General features: G+C 49.1%; 1 protein-coding gene across 4 annotated transcripts in view; it reads left to right on the top strand.

The window, feature by feature from the left end:
• Positions 1–14,837, top strand: part of LOC122398052 (AF4/FMR2 family member lilli) — a 145,688-nt gene that overhangs the window by 18,421 nt on the left and 112,430 nt on the right. Inside the window, exon 1 of one of the 4 annotated variants that reach the window (XM_043397668.1) lies at positions 12,147–14,004. The exons of the other annotated variants lie outside the window; for them this stretch is intronic. Within the exon in view, the coding sequence (XP_043253603.1) occupies positions 13,991–14,004 (14 nt within the window). The 5' untranslated portion in view covers positions 12,147–13,990. Of the gene's footprint in view, positions 1–12,146; positions 14,005–14,837 lie in introns of those variants that run through there. 4 annotated transcript variants of the gene reach the window in all.

Raw genomic sequence — 14,837 nt, forward strand, 5'->3', positions numbered from 1 at the left:
GTTTGCATCCTTTGTCCGGTAAAAAGGATACGATCGATCGGGCTAGCCGCAATCTTTGTCGGGAACGGTCTATGAAACCGAGCATTAGCGACGATTCCAGCAAGAAGAGAACGATTATTACACCGCGTTAATCTGCCTCCCTGTCTTCGCAATATTATTATTTCTCTCTTCTGCGTGTTCTTCGTGCCGAACGGCAGCGGCTGCATTACAGTTTCTTACCCAATGGCTGGGCTCTGGTGATTACGCCATTACAATCGTGCCTCTCCGACGACCGCTTTTTCACCGTGCAATTAGCGACCGAAACGCTAAATGCAATCGCAGTAGCTGCATGAAATCCGCGCAATTTCACGATTCACCGATAGACAACGACGACAACGACACCGACGCGTTCAGATTTCTGCCACCCTCCTCCCGGCAATTTGTGTCTCCGGAATAACGACAGAACGCAATTACCGTTGATCGGTACTTTCCATTGAAATTGAAATTTTCCGACGAATATTCGCGAAAAACACCACTCACCGAGAATAAGGAACCGAACTTGAAAATTCCCATCCCACCGTCGGATCATCCTTCAAAGACCATAACTCTATCCGCGTTCGGTGTTTCTGTTAAAAATAATCTCATCTTTTCACTGAAATCGGAAAGCCTTTTTCCTTAAGGGTTACGCGACGCTGAGCATTTCGATGACGTCAGGATCGCGTATGAGAGTTCCGTTAGATCTCTCCCGGCCACGAAGAGTGTGCTTCGACCTCTCGACGCATTGTTGGTCTCCAGCCTCCACGCGTACGTTCTGTTCACCTGCTTTTCAACGATCCACCAACGCTCGCGTCTTTCGTTTATTTGCTTTTCGTTCCCGATCTTGTTATTCACCGTGCACTTGTCTCGCCGAACCTGCACCGGAGAACAAACGGAAACTTCGACAAATCGATCGAAGCAGATTCCTTAAAAGATCGAATCACTGTCTCCGGTTTAGTCGACTCGTCTTCCTAATTATTGCTCTCGAACGAACGACCAAAATTTCTTTTTAACGGACTCTCCTCTTTCGCTGTTAACATTCTGTACGCAGGACGGTCGTTGGCGAGTCCTCGAATCGACTGCCGGACGAATCGGGTCAAGTACAATAAACGTCACTTTTGTTACTCCTATCGTTACGTTTCGCGCGTGTTTCTCGTTTCGTAATACCCGTTGCACGGAATCCGCGGCTGGTCGAAACGAATTATCCCCGTGGTTGGTTTCCATCGGGTGAAACGCGGCGTCGACACCGAGCCGATAACGCCCGGCAGGTTTTCGTTCGTTCGCCCGACCTTATCTCCGCCTCGTTGCTCGTACAAGTTTTCTTATCGTCGTACGTTATTTCCATAGACAAGCTCGATAGGTTTGATCGGTAAATTCTGACGTGCATTCAGAGGAGCGTGCTCGCCGGCACGTTAACGACACTGGGCCACTTCGCGGCCGCTTAAATATTTCCGTCACGTAACGCGAACGCGAGAGAAATTGTAGATTATCGTGCATTTCGCGGATAATTCGTTGCCAGCCGCAGGTGGGTTGCATCACGTCGACGATCCTGATCGCGCAGGACAACGCTCGCGTGGCCAATATTTCGCGCACGCCTGTTACACCGTCGTCATGGTGACTCGCTCTCGTTTCACGTTCGTTGAACAATACGTTTCGAACAGCGGCAAAATTTCATTTCCCGTGCGTTTCGTAATCGATGGGAACTTTAGGCCTCCTCTAATTGCGAATGTCTCGTAAGAAATTTGTCCGCGTTCTGGTTGCTCGCTCGTTGGCGCCCGGAGGCCTCCCGTTATCAATCAACCCCCTAAGTGCGTCTATCTCGGCGCTAATACGTCCCCTTGTATCGAGTCGGCGATCACACGGGTGGCTAAACTCTTATTTGTCGCGGTGGAATTGCTCTTATTGCCCGATGAATATTTATGCCCCGTTTATCGAGGCTTTATCATCGTTGTCCAGCGTCGAATCTACGTTTAAACGGATAGGTCGCGTAGGCGTGTGTTGGACCGGATCGAGAAAGTCCTGGTCGTCGTCGAAAGAAGGAAAAGGAGAACAGGCGACGAAACAATTGGTAAAAGAGAAGGAAACGGGGTAGGGAGGAGGGACAGAACGCGAAGGATGTGATTTGATAACACAGCATCGATCCAGGCTCTCAGGATGCTTCCACCCTTCTCCGTCTCCGTTCCTCCTCGCTCCCTTTTCATTTCGCCTTGCTCTCGCGTTCCCTGCTACCCCTCGTGTTCACCGTTTCTGCGATTCCCGTGCCGCAAACGAGCAGAACTGTAAATACCGTTGACGTTGTAGGCGTCGTCGGTCGTCTCTCTCGATCCACGGGATCAGACGGCGGGCAAGGACGCTCTCCTCCGCGACTAATCCTCGATAAATTCCTCGTTGGGTTATTTCGGACGCCCGGGCTACCCGAAAGTATCCGAACTTCGCGATGGGGATACCGTAGGTGGTTTACTGGCCATCTGCGGGACGAGATACGCGAGCTTTTATTTCTTTCTTCTTACGCCTGGGATCCTGGCGAGAGATCCTTCGCGCGGGAACAATGGAAGATCGCTTTATTATCGTGGGAGTCGAAAACTTTTGCCACGGACCACTTACACGAGTAGACTTTTCAGCCCATTTTTCTGGGCTCTCGAGACCCCAATACGTTATGGTGTTTCAAACATACGCATGAAATTTAAGTGAAACATGAAATTTTCGGTGATGAATTTTTTTCTTGAAAGTGCATAGGATTTCGAGGGTATGTCTATCGACCAAAATAATTTTTTTAGAACGATTTGAAATTTGTCAATTTCGCCCAAAAAATTAAACAAACATAAGGTGAAAGGTCTATTCATGTACCTAGTCTGTGTTTTTGCCAAGAGTTACAACTTCGAGGTTGCGTGTAATGAATTTGTTAGTCAACCCAATGTTTTACAGCGTGAAGCGTTGTTAGCATCGGTGACCCCCAAGGCGCCACAGGTAGGCAAATCGAGCGTCGATCATCGGTGACCCCCAACGGCACTCGACGCGTTAATAATTTAATATCTGCCAAGTTTCCGACTGTCTTTGCTCGTTAACACCGCTGACCCTGGAAGAGTTGTTTCAGACTCCGGCAGGAAAATTCCACGCGGAACTTTTTTTTCTAGCATCCCTTCGCCGTGCCATTAGAGTTTAACGGATCTCTGTACCTGTTATTCAGGGTCCAAAACTCCCTTCAGCGGTGTCGTGTCCTGGCAGGGGTAGGGTTTGCTTAAAATACTCGCCCTAATAGAGTCGAATTATCAACGGTTCGGGGCAAGTTGCATTAGAAACGGAATGCGAATGGAGTATGTGGCGACAAGTGGCTTGGCCAGTGAACCACGACTTGCTCGAAAACTACCCCGCCCGGATCCGAAGCCACGAATTAGAAGTTACGAGGGTACTTCCGAGATCACCTGCACTCGAACTACGAAATCAGCAAACCGACTCGCGGCAGAGTTGCCGGGAAAACGTCGAGCCCCATTAGCTACGATTTTCTTTCACGAACGTATGCGCCGTTTTCCATATTAGGTCAGCCCTTAAATCATTAACTCAACCGACTTGGATAAAATTTGTAGCTTGGTAGAAAAAAGAGAAAATTGTTGGAGGTCGGTAACGTTATATTCACAGTTTTGTACGTTTAAAGTGACCACCACGAGCAGAGTATTACTTCTGACCGTAGCGACCGAAATTCGGGTAGCAGAATTTTGTTTGGCAATGCCAGAGGGAAACTGAAATCTCTGTTACCCCCGTACCCCTTCCATCCACTAATATTTGTCTTCTCGTCTAACCGAAATTGCATCCCGAACGCATCGCTTTCGTAAGTACTTCCTTCGACCGTGATGCGCTTGCACGAGGTCAGTTACCAGCTGTCGGTAAACTCCGCCGTAAACAAACGAGAAAGGACCGTCGAACGTTAAAGATACCAGCGCCTGTTCGAATCGTTCGGTCGGTCGTTGAAAACATCGTCGATCCCCGTCGAATCTCGATCGCCTTCGGTCAGCGACGAATAATCATTTTCTGAGTATGGACAGTTTCTTTGCTCGTTCGATAACTGCGACCTCTCGGGCCTATCTTGCTCTTCGCTTTCTCTTTCTCCGTTAACTTCCCAATCAATTGTCGAGCGTTGCGTAACGAACGGTTGACACATCGTGCGGCTCGTAATCGCGCGGAATATCTTTGGAAAAAACGTCCGCCGTCGAGACAATTGTTAAGCACGAGACGTATCGTTCTCGTTACAGCGGAGTCGCGTTCCTATCGCCTCTTGGCCGGCTTCTTTGTCGCTCTTGCACCGCGTGGAAAGAGCGTTTCCGAGAATTTCATTCTTCCACAGCCTCGTCAGCTTCGAGAAATTTTATTCGAAACGATAGAGATCTATACAGATCGGTGCATAGATTCTTGCTCGAAATTTGTATCCAGATAAGAGCTCTGTCCATTTCTGGCATCGAGCAGGTTGTCTCGGACCGTGTGAATTCCCGTGAAAGTGGCGCGCGCAGCAGTCGAGAGGGTCTCGAACGAGATTTTCGGAAGGCACGTAAATAACGCGGATACCGGCACCGGGGGCAAAGGTCCCCGGCCACGACAGATCGACGAATCGATTTCTCTGCGGCAGAGTCGTTCCACTGGCGCACAGTGGTCCGGAAACCGAAGTTTCGTGCCCAAAATCCAATCCCTCAACCGTAATATCCAACGAAAATTTTCTTTCCACGAAACGACAACCATTCCAAGCTACGAGAGCGAGAAGAGAAATTTGTTAATTCTCGAACGCGTAAATAATCGAACTTTGGGTTAAAAAAACAGTTGGACAGAATCGACGCGGAGATATTTTTAATTTTTGGCGAGGAGATATCGGTTTCCAGAGCATCGTGAAGCGTCGACGGTTCCTGTCCGCTCGTTCCCTCTCACGGACGAAAGAAAGATCGAGACGGACTGGAACACGGTTGTTTCTTCTTTCTCTCGCGGTAGAAGGTAAATGAGTGTGCTCTCGAGAGGAGAGAAACGCTCGCTCGCTCGCGTTATCCGCCCGTTCGCCTCTCTCGAGCGTTTCGATACGCGCGGTATAAGTATGCACCGATATATATTTAGCGCGCGCGGCATTTCTCGACCCACATACTCATCGGGAGGCAGAATGTCTCGTATGCGTGGGGTCATCCCACCGTTCACCGCGACAAAAACGTCGCTTGCTTTTTATTCTTTTTTTTTTCTCCCCCCCCTCCTCGTGTTCCCTTTTTCCTCGTCTTCTGCGCTGTCGTTTTCGGCGTCGACGGATCTCGAGAAAGGCAAAAGGTTCCATTTGCCAGATTTCTTACTCCGCGCGCGTACTTAAATTTTCAAACGTTCGGACGTTCGGGTGTTTGTACGACGACGGGAGGAGTTACACATATGACTCATTGTCGATGGACTGGAGGGGTGCAGTTTGGTCTAGGTCGGTGCATTATCGTCGCGCGACTCCCTTGATTCGTTTTGTGCATCTGTGCGTGACCGTGCTCTGGCTGGGAAATCGATAAGATCGTTGAAAGTTGAGCGTCGCGAGGGACCCGCGGTAGCATTCTTTCCTCGCCCGAGTCGTTGTCGATCCTCCCGGCATCGTCCAACCGCGGGTGGAAAAAAAAAAGCTAGAAAAGATCGTGGAAAAAGAACGCAAACCTCGCGAGAATCGTTACAATGCGGATGACGTGAAACGAGCGTGCAAACCGTAAGAGCACGCTTCATAAATTCATGTCGGTGGTTCCGGCCAGGGTACTCGATGTAGCTCCTTTAATTGGTTTCCTACGCATCTGGTCTTGTAGCGGCGGCAACAAACCGGTATCAAAGATTTATCGATGAATCGGTTCGAGTCGAAGCGTTAAAGCTTCAAAGGCGCGCCACACCGCTGGTTCGCGAAGATTAAATTGATTCTCCGGGGTTAAGAAGCAACGGCCCTCGAATTATTCGCGCGATCGGTAACGGTCGATTTTGTCGACGTAACGATTTCCCGCGCAAACAGGACTGTTTTGTAATTCGCGCGATCAGTCGATAAATCATATTAAACGGACCAAACGCACGATCGCCGATTGTTCGATGCATTTTATCGGATCGATATGGTCTCGTTGGCACGCGATCCAGCCACGCAAATAAATGTCCCTTTATTAATTGCAAATTATACGTATAATATTTCCTCGGACGTCGCGGTAATCCCCCGACGCAACGTTTATATTTCCACCTGTGTTCACTTTCCTCGCCATTGTGGTCCAGCTCGATCGACGCTGATCCGACGGAATAGGTCCGTTAATGGACTCTTCGTGTACCGCGACCGACGCCGATAATCTACAGGGCGTTTGGAAAGAAGGTGCTCAAGAATCATCGAGCGTACAGAATTTGTTCACCGACGATAGAAAAATATTCGAGCAATAGAAAAAGAAACGTGATCCAAGGTTTCGGTCCGTATTGCGCGGTCTTATAATTAAACGATGCCGGTATCGTCTCTTTTACCGTGACTTTATACTCGCTCGACTCGACTCGCGTGTCTGCCACTTCCGCCTTTAGTTCGTAACGCATGGCGGGTAGAGGTCGCGGATTACACTTGTCACGTGATTCAGAGATACACGGGATGATGTAACGGAAAGAAGCAACGCAGAGTGTGGTCTGTAACGCGTTAGAATCTTAAAAAAGGAATCCGTATCGCCGGTGGTGGTGGGTGATCGATTTGACGCGGAACGATCCACGGCGCTACCTGTTGAAATAATCGTAAGATACGGACAGATCCCGTGTCCGGGTAGACGTTTATAGCTCCTTGGGATAGATAGAATTACGTTTCGTCGATGCGGAACATCGATACAGTGGAAGCAAATCGTCCGTACGCGCGACAAACTAATTCGCCTCGTCCAAGAATAACGACCCGGGTCGGTAATAACGGAGGTAACAGCGCGGCGAGCTAATCGCAGTAATCTCTGATAAGTTGTAGTTTCGGTATCAACTGGTTCGTAACGCTCGGTCCATTAATATCAACGATATCTAGGTTGGCGGAAGGCGGTAGGTGATAGAACGGAAAGTAGACGTCGGTGAATTATGGTGTACGGCGGCACGGTCGCTAGAAAATTCACCGCGCGCGATTCTGAGATATTTCCGACTACGCGGCGAGCCCTTTTCTATCGCGATATCATCGATACGGGACGAAATTGCCTAGATCGTTGCAAGACGCGACATGGATCGGTAAATTAATACTCTCGAAGTAATACGTCCGAGCGGATCTAATCGACGCCGGAGATCTCGATAATCCCTGTCGAGCCGCCCGAAGCCACCCGTCGTTGTGCAAATATGGAAGATGCTCGAGCCTCTATTTATTTATTTAGACGAAGCACGGCATTAACCCGATAATACAACGATCGAGACAACAACGATTTACGGACGCGTAATACATACGTGGTGACGCTAAGCGCCGAGAGGATTTGTTTGCCGCGTTACCAATACGGAATCACTCTCATTTCTAACAACTTGCAGCGTCTGAAAATTCTTGGATAAATCGCGTCGCGGTGGTCGTGGATATTCGATCGGGCAAAATCCGTAAGAAATCACGGTTTAGCGATCGAGTGCCACGCGCCGCCTCCCACTTCCGTGGGCTCTTTGACGAGGTTGCTCCATTAATTTGTCCGTTACGCGTAGTGGAGTAATATCGATAGCATCTGGACGCGCGAGGGTGGGTTAGCGGTTAGGGTGGTTGAGAGCGGTTTGGAAGGAGTGAACGAGGTGCGGATTCATGGGTTACGCTGCTCGGGTTCTGACGTCACGTCGCTTGTACGCAAATTTACTACCACCAGCAGCGGTGTTACTACTTGTACTATTACTACTACTGCTACAATGACCACCACCACCGGTCGCGACCGCGTCGCGCCGCTACAGTGGGGGTTGTGTTTACGACACCCACACACCGGTATGACGTGCGCACGTGTCGCGATCGTGTGTGCCTACCATTACGTTGGTCGGGTGTTTGCGTCACTCGGCCGTTCCGTTACCACCACCGGTGTGACTGCACACTATCGGACCGCCACCACCACCGTCACAGGGTTCCTATCGGTGGGCGAGGTTCGGCCGTGTACCACGTTGCATTACGGCAGCTTCGTTTACCACCACAAAGTCCTCGACAGACAGTGCACGCGCGTACCGCGTGCTATAGACAGAGAAAAACTTTTCTTTCTTTTCGTCTTCCAACACGCTCGTCCCCCGCCGCCCACCTTGGTTATCCACCCCGTGGTCTATCTCTGTCGCGCTCGGGCAGGTGCTCGCCGAATTACCGCAGAACCGTCGCAGGAGAGAACAAGAGGAACAGAGAGAAGGTGAAACGGAGACAGAGCGATAGAGAGAAAGCGGCAACGAGAGAGCCGATACCTAATCCTCCCTTCGTTGGCCCACCCTCGGCAGGAAATCAATAGAGAGGGACTCGCTCTATCCCTCCCTCCTTTCCCTGTCCCTCTTTCTTTCCGTCCCTGTTTCCGTCTCGGTGTTCTTTCTTTTTCGCGTTCGCTGTCCCTCTTCCCACCGGCGCGCACCGCTTTGCTCTCGCTGAAGTTTAGAAACAGACGGGGCTCCTGTTTCCAACCCCCCCGGAGTCCTTCGTCTCGTTCCCGCACCCGCCCCCGCGTCCGCGCGCTTCCAACGACACGAAGCGACGATCGGCTGGTAATCCTGCGAGAAACCGACCGATCCTCGGTGCTTCGCGGCCTCCACTTTTTTTTTCTTCGCGACGAGACACGGGTCCGAGAGTTCGCGCTTAGTCCATTAATTCGAACAAAGCCGGGTCGATAACGCGAACTTTGTTGCTCTCCGCGCGAGTTATCGATATCGCGGGATTAAACGCGACGGGGGAAAAGAGACCGACCGGGGAGTCCTTTGGAGCTTTCCTCGATGAGGAGAGGTCGAGTTACACACCTAGGCTTCGCCTCGCGAGCCCTTTAAACCGAAACAACTGCCTGGTGGCCGAGCGTGGATCGATGTCCGAGGGAAAACGAGCCGTCCCGTCGTTCGACTCGTCTCCTCGAAAGAAATCGTCTTTGGTAGCCTTGAAAACCACGAGGATCGCGGCCACGCGAAATAACGGCCGCCGTGGACCGCCGCTCGAACTCTTAAGAAGCAAAGGTCAGGAATGCCCTACGTGGGAGGTTGAACATATCGGGATTTGGTTTTTATCGAGCCGTGCGTCGATGCGACTACACAGGCACGGAAAGCACCGAGATGCGCGACGATGGGCGGCGCGTCCGCGTGACGTAGCGGAAGTCGTGCGTCACCGATGACGTAGCAACGTCGAAAGAGGAGGAACGTCCGCAAGAGGCCATCGACAAGGACTTGTTGCACGTCCTTTTCTGCGTGTGTTCCGGTATCTCTTGATCCTGTCGTCGAACGTCAATCGAACCCTGAATAGGGACCGGTCTGCCGCGTTTACGTGCGTTTTCGTCCCACCGAAATAGACGAGTAATTAGGCGGAAAACATTCTTTGTTTTCGAAGTATTTTATTACACATTTTAAGGGGACGTTTTAAATAGGATTTTAAATCATTTTTATCGTTGAAATTGATGAAATACAGCGTGGAAGTACTTCCGGAATGTAGGATTGTATTTTGAAATGAAAACGCTGGAGTCTGGCTTGCAAAGATTCGTTTATTTCGTTCCTTGGATCATTTACATTAGCGGTTGATGAAGTTGAAGGTTGGCTGATGGCAAACACGCGTCCGTAACATCAGAAATAGGACACATAGTTGACAGCGTTAAACAGATTAATACCTCGCGTGAATATTACATCGATCGTGGAGCGTTCCCTAGCGTGGTGTATTGCGGTGATTCGGTTGCGAGATTCATTTCGAATGCTGTTTTCATAAAATCAACCAACCATTTACGAATCTGCATATCACTCGTTTAGCAATGCAATCAAACCACAGCGGATCGTTAGGAAATCTTTAAACGCGAAGAGTCGAGAAACCAACGACCAATAAGACGACTTACTTTATTTTTTCACTCGGAGGACTAACCTCCTTGATGCTTAACAAATTCTTTCAGGAGGAAAAAAGTCTCTCCTTTTCATCGTAGAACGAAAGCAAGTTTCTACTTTTCCGGGAGAGATGCTTTGAAAAATGTTTTCCCGAGCCAAATTGCGATTTCGGCCAAGACGAAGAAAAGTAGCATAGACTTGTTGCGCGCCCTTTTGTGCATGCGTTCCCTGGTATCTCTTCTGTCGTCGAGCTAAGATCGTGGGAGGTAATTCTTTTTGCAATTCGAACTGTCGTGTCTGTTTTTTTTATTCTTTTAATTCGACGCTGGGTCTCCGCGCAAGACGAAGCAAGGTAGCATAGACTTGTTGCGTGTTCTTTCGCGCGTGTCTCGCTGTCTTTTGACCCTATTGCCAAACCAGCAGAACGAACGTAAGCTCATTTTCAATTAGAACCTGGATCGAAATGCCGCCTCGATTCCGTTGTACTTTTCACCGCGCCGGAAGAGTTTCTCGACTCGATAGTTTCTTCCTGCTATTGCACCGCATCGATATTTGTTAATTATTAATCGCGTAATAAAATAATTCTGAAAGCAGCACGCGTTGTAAGCAATTGTAACGCTGGTAATTATATTTTATTTGGTGGAACGGTGGAAGCAAACGTGTTAACAATCTCTAATCTCGGCTTAAAACGTAACAAAGCAGGGTCGACTCGTGGGACGTCCTTTTTCTCTGTACTTCTCGACGTCTCTCTCTCTCTCTATCTCGTTAAATTAACCCAGCTACAACTAGTAATTGCCACTCTAAAAGCAAGGTGTTGCTCTTACGTATTCGCCGTTAGAGAAGCTTTCCCACCTGGACTGCGCGCAAGATGGAGCAAAGTAGCATAGACTTGTTGCATATCCATTCGCGCATGTGTGTCTCAAGTCTGTCGCTGTAGGCCGGAGAAACGGGGAAAGTTCCTCTGTCTTTTACTGCACGGGATCGTAAATCCTTGTTGATCGATTCGATGGGTGGTAGACGCGCGAGAACTCTCCACTCAACATATTATATAACGTGATCTAGAAAATCTGTTTTCGTTGCTCTCTGCGCCCTGTGAAAAATCGTACAAACTTCTATAGAATATTCAGTTTGGAATAACGATGGGGCGTGCGTTAAAAAAGCTCGACTGCCGCCTTGATCGAACAGCTGTGTTTCTTCGCCTGATCGAGGCTTCCGTATCTGGTCCCGGATATTTCGAACGAGTCGATTCTGTCGGCCTGTAAATTAATAATTTGCTGCTCGACCCGGAGGAACCGTGATGTCCGTCGCAATTTCATTTGCATAATCCTCCCTTTTTATTTTCACGTCGACAATGGGACGGGGAAAAGTTGCTATCGCGGCGGGAAATCTTTCTAAACAGCTTCGAACGTAATTTCTGCTAGGAATATTTGTATCGAAACGCGCGCGGTCAAAAACTGATGGAAACGTCCGCGATAGTAGCCGGTAATCTTGATAAGGATAATTTTGTGGAATATTGATCCACGGAAAATCTGAACATTCGATTCACTTTTAAAGTCACGGATCGAACGTAAGACGTGTAGCTAATTACGATTAGCTGCACTGCAAATCGTCGAGTTAATTAATGGTTGGGACTCGGTAGAGATTTGTATGCTCGTCGTTGTTTTTGCTCCTGTTGCATTTGATTCGTCGTTTATAGAGTAACGTTACCCGGCGTCGAACGCAATAATTTTCGACATGCTACTTACGATCAGATATACACCTACTTTCCGACGCGAAACAGGACTAGACCGCAATGTTGGTGTTTCCTGTTTTTCTGCTCCTATGCGGTCGCGAAGTATTTCCTGTGTGGTCAGAATCCTGTAATCAGAATTTCGATGCTTCGAACGAGGCGTGCGCGGTGCGCGCGCGCGCTAGTAGTTAATAATAGACCAACTTTTTGCTTGAAATTAATGAACGCAATCTTATCGCGAAACATTATTCGAAACGTCGGGAAAGACATTGCCTCGCGCGCATAGGTTGTGCGTGCACGCGTTAGCAGCGGTGCAGCAAGTTTTTCTCGGCTGTATTCAACTTCGTACGCTGAACGTGAGCGTGGAAACAACACAAGCACTTAGACGGTGTTTAATAAATAACGTTATTCCTTCGATAGATTACTTTCTGCGTACATGGAAATTAAATTCTATTTCGACTCTTTTTATAGCGTGTACACCGTTCGTGGTCGACGAAGGCAGACGTATACTAATTCCACGCGAAGTCATACGATTTCATTCGATATTCGAAGAAGCGCGAGCCTGCATATCTCAGTTTGTTTCATTTGTATTGGAATATGTCCAAAACGATCACCGCATTAGTATATTTCTGTGTTAAGTAGCGTGCGTTAATGTAAACGAATGCACGAGTTCGACATGAAATTGTGTAATTCAATATGTGTATAGTTAAGTAACGACACGATGCGATAACGATTATTATTTATTATCCGATGTGGTAATGTTTCCCGACGCAGCTTTCGTCGCGGAGAAGTTGCACGACTGAAAATTTAAATAGCCCCATCGAGTGGCGATTTAAATTCCTTCGAGCGGCGTTCCTTTAAAGGCACGTAATTCCATTAATATTTCATGTATTTAATCAAGTTACCCTCCCGCGTGACTTCAATACGCGTTCTTCGATAAACGGGAATGTCGTTGGTTGTCAGGTTACCGTGATAGAAACTTTTGGCAATGGCATTTCGTCTCGCTTCGGTCGACTAAAATTCGTGGTCGAACGAAGAGCGGTCGACTTGCGTGCATTTCGGTCCGTCGATAAGTACACACGCTGTACCGTGGTTCGGTAACTAAAAGTCCCGAGAGATGGCGCGTACGTAACAGGTGCACTCGACCAATCGGCGTGCGCGCAATCCCCCTTGTCCATCCACCGATTGGCGCTCTAGCGGTGTCACGAACAGCGATCGCAATATGGCTTCCGCCACCGCCAGCAAGTGAGAGTACCTCCGAAGGTGACATCGGAACATGGTGGAATATTTAAGGATGCGCGAGGCGTCGCGCGTGTGAAAACGAGCAGCGTGTCCTTGCGCGAGTCTCGCGTCGCGTTGCCCAGTGTTGAAACAACGGTGCGTACGTTCGACGAAACAAAACATTTCCGAGAGCGAGAGAACTGTGTTCTGTCTCGGAGGAGAGAGACAAATCGCACGCACGGGCCACGAGTCGGAGAAGGATAGAGTGACACAGTGATACACCAGTTCGTCAGGTTGAAGGTTCGTGACACGAATGTGTATCGTCGGGAAAAGTGGAGGAGTCCGTGTCGTTTGGAGTTTCTAACGATCCGTCGATGCTCGTTACGCGACAGTTGCGATCGAAAAAAGGGGAGTACCGAATCTTTCGATAGTTCGGCGCGGTGCGCGCGACTCGTACACGTCGTAAGCGTGGTTCTGTCGGTGTGCGTTACGTCCCGTGCACGCTGTGTCGTCCCGATACGCGTGCGAGTGCGTACGTGTGATCTCTCGGTGTTGGAAATTGAAAGAGGATAGACAGACGGCGTACGACGAGAGGAAGAATGAGAAAAAGAGTAGAGTGGCACGGGGTGTACATCGACGAGCACGACGACGACGTAACGGAGAGAAGAAGAGGCAAAAGAGCGAGCGAGTGAGCGAGGCGACGTTGCCAGAGTTTTCCTTCTCGCGTTCCCTACTGTACAGCACGTCCCTTCGTGGCTGGTACGCGAGAAAGACCGACACGGAGAATCTAATGCGACAAGGAGCGAGAGAAAAGTAGCGTGCCAAAGAGCCAACGCGCATAGACATTGGACAGAGAGAGACACCGATATAACCGAGAGCGGCGTGAGTCGCGCGAAAACGATCTAGGGAATTTTTGCGTACGATCGACAGATTGGTCGATTTCGATCCGAGTCGTCTCTTTGCTTCGTGCCCATTAGACGCGATTCGTGGATGCCATGAGACGACTGCCGATGACGTATGGACGAGACACGTGACACGCCGAGTTAGGCCGATCGACAAGCCATGAAGAAGCCACGGTGAGTTTTTCAAATTTTTCACGATGCTTTTTATCGAGGTTCGTCGCCAGGGCGACCAACCCCTCGCCTCGATCTTACGATTTATTTCGGCCGCCCATCGTTATTCCGTTTCATTAGAGGATACAGGGTGCGTGTCGTTGAAAGTGGCACGTTTAACGCTGTACGACGTCGTTCACCGTAAATAGGGGTTGCGCCGATCGGTGGGTGTCAGTGAATTTCCTGTTGGACGGGGGATTTGGATTCGCGGCTACGTCACTGAATGCAGAAGCGGGTACACGTCGTGGTGGTAAAATGACGCGATTATGGGGGGATGAGTCAGAAGATTGACGCCTTGTTTATCGATCTCGACGGTGGTTGATGCTCGTGTTACGGTATCAATATCGCTTATAGTTTTCTTTGTAACTCTTTGCTGCTAAATGTTTTTCGGTCGAACTAATCGAACGATCGGATGGCTGACCCTCTACATTAAATCCACCTATCTTGTCGAAGCTCTCGGTTACGGTGTAAACCCCTTCGTCATCACACTGCACCTACCTACCCTTAACGATACTAGCTTCGTATACACACTTTTCGACAGCCATTCCGATGCATGCATTCTTCGAATCTTTACAAGCAGACTCTGTTACTTTTTAATAAATTATTTTTTTACTTATTACGATAGATACGTTTGTACGAGAGTTATCGAGATTCTCGAGAGACGTTGAACAAAATCCTTTGCTTACGTGACGTTGTATCGTACGATTTGCGAAATATGGAATGTTCCGTGGAATCGACCACGTAACAATTTCGCGCTTTATCGGAGTCACGATGCATCGTGGGATTGACTCTGATAA

Source organism: Colletes gigas, unplaced genomic scaffold, assembly GCF_013123115.1.
Source record: "Colletes gigas isolate AHSC1104 unplaced genomic scaffold, ASM1312311v1 Colletes_gigas_Sc00010, whole genome shotgun sequence".
Taxonomy (NCBI): Eukaryota; Metazoa; Arthropoda; class Insecta; order Hymenoptera; family Colletidae; genus Colletes; species Colletes gigas.